The sequence below is a fragment of the Salvia hispanica genome, chromosome 2, assembly GCF_023119035.1.
Source record: "Salvia hispanica cultivar TCC Black 2014 chromosome 2, UniMelb_Shisp_WGS_1.0, whole genome shotgun sequence".
NCBI classification, from domain to species: Eukaryota; Viridiplantae; Streptophyta; class Magnoliopsida; order Lamiales; family Lamiaceae; genus Salvia; species Salvia hispanica.
The window spans coordinates 14,373,482-14,380,176 of record NC_062966.1 but is presented as its reverse complement, the minus strand read 5'-3'; the positions used below and the strand labels follow the sequence as shown (position 1 = coordinate 14,380,176).

Below are 6,695 nucleotides of genomic sequence, written 5' to 3'. Positions count from 1 at the left end.
CTCTCCATCGTCATTTAAAGGCAAAGCATCCGATCGAATATGAGACCGCCAAATCCCAAACCCAACTAAACTTCTCGTCTGATGCGTTTGAAACAACAGGTACGCCTCTTTTTAAATATGATCATAAAGTCGCTCAAGATGCTATGGTTAGATGGGCTGCAATGAAGCATTTGTCTTTCAATTTTTTTGATGACAAAAAATATGAAGTTACTATGCAAACCGCTTTTAATGTCGGTGCTAAAAGAATACCCGCAACTTCACATCAAAGATCTAACAACAGACAATTTTTTGAGAAGCAAAATGAAGTAACACGTTTTTTGTCCACCTTGGGTCACAAAGTAAACATTTGCTCTGATGTGTGGACTGATACTTTTCAAAGAAATTTTTATATGGGCATTACATGTCATTTTTTGGACAATAGTTGGACGTTGCACAAGCGTTTGCTTGGTTTTAGACAATTTCCTACACCACACACCGCACCCGCAATTGCTGCTTTAATTATTCAAGTTTTGAATGAATATAGATTGTGCAATAAGGTCTTTTCTGTTGGTTTTGATAATGCAACCGCTAACACTGCAAGTATTGCCGACTTAATTGCGGCTTGTGCCCCGGTTATAAATGGTAAGTACTTTCATCAAAGATGCATTTGTCATATTTTAAATTTATGTGTACAAGATGCTCTTTCTTTGTGGCAAAAACATGTTGATCCTATTAGAACTGCCGTAAATTTGATCCATTGGAAGCCTCACATTGGTAAGGCTTGGAAGAAATATTGTCATCAAAAGAAGATCAGGTACACAAATTTTACAATTGATGTGTCTACTAGATAGAACTCCACATATGATTGTTTGAACTCTACTTTGGAGCATATAGATTATTTGATTGATTTTTTTAGGACTTATCCCGTTCCTGATTTATATCTATCGCATGCATGTTGGGAGCAAAGCATGAGTTTGTTTAAATTGTTCAAAGGTTTCAAAAATGCGACTGTTGAGTTATCGGGTGTTTATTATTGCACATTTGTTCGTGTTTTAGAGCATTGCATGTATATATCACTTGGTTTTAAGACGGCTATGAAAAATTCCGTCTCAAATCCTGAGTTGATGTGTGTTTTATATTATATGATTGACAAATGGCTTAAGTATTTCAGTGAGATTCCAACGGTGTTTTTGATTGCACAGGTTTTGGATCCGAAATGGAAATTAGTCGGTACCTTGAAGATTTTAGAATTTTATTACAACAATTTGAGTTCTATTGATCTTGAACCACTTCGGCGTTTGCAATCGGACAACAATGAGGACAACAACATACGTTTGTCCGAAACATTCCAGATAAACCTCCCCAATCTCTCCGTCATCAAACATGTATTTGAGTTTGAGTTGCAAACTCTATTTGTCGAATACGAAGCCAAGTATAACAGTACTCACCAAGTGAGACAACGACCCACTCCTCATCAACAATACAATTTTGGGTTCTTTCAAGTTGATGACCTCGACGCACAATCCCAATTGGCCGACCTATACGGTTACACCACCAGCGGCAGTTCGTCGGCAAGGAATACGGTAAGTGAGTTAGATTTATATTTTGACTCACGTTTTTCTTTGAATGAAGATGAAGGTCCCGTTCCCAACCAAATCGACGTCCTCAATTGGTGGGGAACACATGAGAAAGATTTTCCCATAATTGCATCAATGGCCAAGGAGATTTTTTCAATTCCGGCTTCCACTGTCGCCGTCGAGTCCGCTTTTAGTGTTGGAGGCAACGTCTTGGACGATAGAAGAAGTAGACTATCCGGCCAAAATATGGAAGCCACCATGTTACTTGACGATTGGTGTTCGGCTGACATTAGAGACCAAGAGCTAGATTGGAACACCCAAGTACAAACCGACCAAGACTACTACCCCGACGAAGAAGAACAACAACAATGAGGTGGAGTGGGAGGTCTACCGGCTACCGCCGATTGCCAAATAGGTAAGTAAGGTAAGAGAACTACGTGGACTTTGATTCCTTAATGTAATTGAGCATTAAGGATACGTAGGCAACCCAACTTAAATTTTAAATTTAAGTTGGGCTCAAGTCCTTTTCCTTTATTTCTTTTTTTTTTCAATTGTTTCAACTTTAAAATATACAAATACAATTATATAATTGTATTTGTATATACTCTAATCGGTGAAGAAGACTTCTCTATAAGACTAAATCCGGGAGACTTTTGACAATTCTACCATGATTGTTGATGGTTAAATTAAACTCAACAATTAATGTTGAATTGCTAAAGGTATCCTCAATTTAGTTATCTAGAAACATCTCCTTCGCCGACTAAGAGTATATATATATACTATCTATTTACATTTATAATTTATTGTTTTTTACTTCAAGTTTTTTTATTTAAATTGTTATACAAGCTAACAAGCATATATTATGTTATTATGTATTAAGTCAAAAGACTCTTTTGTAATTTCAATTTTCAACATTTGTATTTGTAATATTGACATTCACATATCGTTCAAATTTGTATAATTGTATCAATAAAATTCCAATTGTTCCAACTCCAATGTCGACTTCTACTCCATTTGTCAATTGTCATTCTCGTTTTATTTATTTATTCGATAGTACAACTACAACTACAACTCTACAAAGTGTAATTTCAATAATTTTTTTAAAAAAAAAAAAAAATGACTTGGAACCGGCGGTCCAAATCGGAACCGGCCCGGAACCGTCTGGAAACCGCCGGTCTTGAACCGGCTTTGAACCGTAGATGAACCGGTTCATGAACCGGAACCTAGGCGGGCCGGTTCAGGTTCAGATTTTTTACGAACCTGAACAGGCGGTTCATGAATCGTGGTGACCTCTAGTCGCAAGATACTATCTCTTATGAGACTAACATTGTGGATGGTCTTAGAAACTGGTTTTATTTTACCACCAATAATATGGTAGTCATGTCATATAAAGTCCTAGATGTATAGTAATATTTGAAATAACAAATCATAAGCGAGATTAATTTAGCCACGTGATAACTTAATTATATGTAACAAAATGAGCACAAATATTTTATTTCAAAACATATACTATTACAAATATTGAATTTCATAATATATGCTGATTTGCTGGCTGCTGCTATACAGAAAGCTTATGAGAAAAACAACAAAAGGTTTCCAGTACTCAATTTCCTGCAAAACGTATATCTATCTACAAAAATACCACAAAAGAATCCAAAAAATTGGCAAAACAAAATCCAGCACAACTCCAATGGTCAATAGATCAATTCGTGGATCTTTTTTCATGATACTGCAAATACGATATCTGCCTCTGAAGCTTCATCTGCTTATAAAAATTAGCTATAAATTCCTCCGCCTTCAAATCAACTTCGTCGTCACATTCTTCGATCACCTTCTCTTCCTCCTCGGCATAAATCTGGTCATCGTCAAAGTCGAAATCGTAGTCGAAGTCCACTTGGGGCTTGATGCATGGAATCATGAATCGGAGCGAGGCAGGGCGGTGCATCTTCACGTGTATCACCGGAGTGTCGTCGAACGACAGCTCACGCTCGCCGTACACGAGCGCCCCCGGCGGCGTCCCGTGGTGGTGAGAGTGGCGGAGCTTCCTGATCCCCTTCTGCAGCAGCCGCATGTTTATCGCCATCCGGTTTCTGAATGCGCCGCCCCTCCGGGCCCACAGCAGAGCTAGCCGGAGCACGTCCCATGCCCTCCGGCTTCTCATTGAATTCTTTCTTGACATTCCTCTTTTTAGTAGATTTGTGTGTGTGTGAAAATTAAGAGCTAGTGATTGTTTTGTGATAGATGTCATGTGATGGCAAAATGTGGTGTTATTTATAGAGAAGATGTGATTGGGATTTAGTTAACGTTACGCGGTCTCAGCGTTGGAATTTTATTTATATTTTGTTTTATATATTTGAAATTTAAGGGTGGTTGTGAATTGTGATGTGTTGTGTGGAAAATAGTGTGATTAAGTAAAATGGGCGGCGCGAAATCTGGTTGTCGACGCGTCTATACGCGGCCATACCATGTTATCTTCTCCCTAAATTGCCCCTGGCTTCAGTAGCTTATTATGGAAATTAAGCAACAATTGACTATAAAATATAATAAAATAGTTATATAGTATTCGAAAAGTCGAATTTAATTGCACCTGTACTCACAAATATTTTAAATTTACTCAATATATAGTGCCAAACTTTGAATTCGTTGCAATTTTAGGTATTATGCTATGGCTAATTAGTTTGCTTGAACAACAAAATTAATAATACTATATCTACTTTCTTACAACGATAAAAATAATTAATAAATTAGAGAATTATGAACAGAAAACCGATTAATTAATTTTATAGAAGGGCAGCTTTGGATGCAGGTAAAAATCAGTGGCTAATCCAGGTAAGAAGAGGAAAAATGCAATAATCCAGCTAAGCATAATTTGTAAGGCTTACCTGTATTCTACATTGGTTCCTATCACGTATACACTATGGTTTAAAAATCATCAACTGAAAAATTAAAATTAAAATTAAATTTGACGCAGAATACTTATATACTTATAAATGTGGAACAAATGATCCAAAACTGAATTTTACAATTCTGATACATGAATGCCATGAGCGCTCACTGACTGCATTTTGAAGAGACAAAAATATTATAGAGCATTTAATTTGGTTTTAATAGATTAATAGTAACTGCTATAAACTATAGTTCTAGCACGACCGCTTCATTATTCAATATATTGAGCAAAATAAATAACATTAAACATTTATTAATAATCAAAATATATGACATTATATGAGATGATCGGAGGTTTGAATCACATTCGATTGTTTAATTAAGATATTTTATGTACTCGTATTACTGCACTCCAATCAAATCACCACTTACTCTCGAATTGCAACAACCGAAAAATTAATAAGGAAGAAATATTTATTATTGGATGAGTTGTGATGTAATTGTAGGACTGTTGGGGATGAATAAGTAGGAGTAATGTCAATTTTCTCTCTTATCATTAATAATGTGTTTGAAAACTTCCACACAGAAACAGAATTATGGAATCATATAATTGCATCCTAGATTTGAAAATAGCAGGGTTTCACACGGTATTTAAGAATTATTAATAATTATCGCCGCGAATAAACCCGAAAAATAAGAACTCAAGTTATTATGTTCATATAAAAATATTGTAGAAAGTTGAAACATTGCCTGCCTGACAACAGTCAACTATTTAAATTTAAACCTAACAACTGCCAATATTTGTACACTTTATATACTAGTAGAATTTAATAAAATGTCCCTGATTAAATGAATGGCTTGGATCTTCTGCAGAAAATGCTGCGCACCATTTCGCTTTTTATAAAATTATTTGCATATTAAAATCATGAACTCAAATCAGATCATCATTTATTTGCTAGAATGAAATACTAATAAAGAAAAATTATCTTTTAAATCATAACTTTCATAAATCTCGTAACATATAAAATCAGTCAATTAAATTATATTTTTTTATATTTCTCAATTTAATTAAAGTTTTGATGAGCTTTATTGTGATTTTTATAGTTTTCATCATCATATCTTCACACATTGCATAACACTTCTAATCATCTTGATATACACCACCATAATATATAAGTTATGAGATTGAGAAATTTAATCAAAATTTTAGTTATAAGTTATGGTTTGATTAGTTTATTTTATAAGGCCATCCACAATGGGGCGGACGATGCTCATCGTCCGTCGCATCGTCCGCCACTGTGGCATCACGGACGATGCGACGGACGATGCTCACGCGTTTTCTTTTTACTTTTTTGATTTTTTTCCAAAAATTTTTCTTATTTAAACACCACAATTCTCTACAATTTCAAACACTTCAATTTCACATATCTTCAATTATTCTCTCTCATCTCCTCAAAAATGAATCCCGACGGCTACGATTTGAGTACATCGGATGGCTGCAGACGGGCCTTGACTCGAGCCTTGTTCGATTGCGTTAATGAAGCCGCGGGGGAATGCTTGGCACAAATGGAGCGGGAGCAGACAACGGCTGAGGCGGCGGCGGCGGCGCGGGTCCCTCGTCCGATTCGACGTCGGACATTTGTCCCCCGCGACCACGACGTAGCTCACGAGCGTCTGTTCGCAGTCTATTTTGCCGATCAACCACGGTGGAGCCCGACGGTTTTTCACCGCCGTTTTAGAATGAGCCGAGATCTTTTTCTCTGCATTGTGCACACGGTGGAAGGACGTGATGAATACTTCCAGTATCGGGAAGACGACATAGACAGACCCAGAGTTACGTCGTTGCAGAAGTGCACGGTTGCGATCCGGCAGTTGGCCTACGGCACCACATCAGATATGTTTGACGAGTACCTTCACGTCGGGTGAGACAACTGGCCGCGAGTTGTCTAAAGAATTTTTGTAAGGGAGTTGTGGAGGCTTTTGGCGACACATATTTGCAACGCCCGACTGCTGATGATTGCCAGAGCCTGATGAGGATGCACGAGACGGTGCACGGCTTCCCTGAGATGCTAGGGAGCATCGATTGTATGCACTGGCAGTGGAAGAACTGCCCGATGGCGTGGAGAGACCAATTTACTAGTGGCTACAAGGGCAGCCACCCGACGATGATCCTGGAAGCCGTCGCTGACCACCGCCTCTGGATCTGGCATGCCTACTTCGGTGTAGCCGGGTCGAACAACGTCATCAACGTCC

The 6,695-nt window shown here is 37.6% G+C and overlaps 2 protein-coding genes across 2 annotated transcripts; one reads left to right on the top strand and one right to left on the bottom strand.

Annotated features, from left to right (window-relative positions):
* Positions 1-3,063: 3,063 nt before the first annotated feature.
* On the bottom strand, positions 3,064-3,789 carry LOC125208003. Its single transcript, XM_048107542.1, has one exon. The coding sequence runs from the start codon at positions 3,733-3,735 to the stop codon at positions 3,259-3,261; it is 477 nt and encodes a 158-aa protein (XP_047963499.1). The 5' UTR covers positions 3,736-3,789; the 3' UTR covers positions 3,064-3,258.
* A 2,111-nt stretch (positions 3,790-5,900) lies between these two features.
* Positions 5,901-6,368, top strand: LOC125206332. The gene has a single exon (XM_048105601.1). It carries the CDS (start codon positions 5,901-5,903, stop codon positions 6,366-6,368), a length of 468 nt encoding a protein of 155 aa, XP_047961558.1.
* Positions 6,369-6,695: the final 327 nt, after the last annotated feature.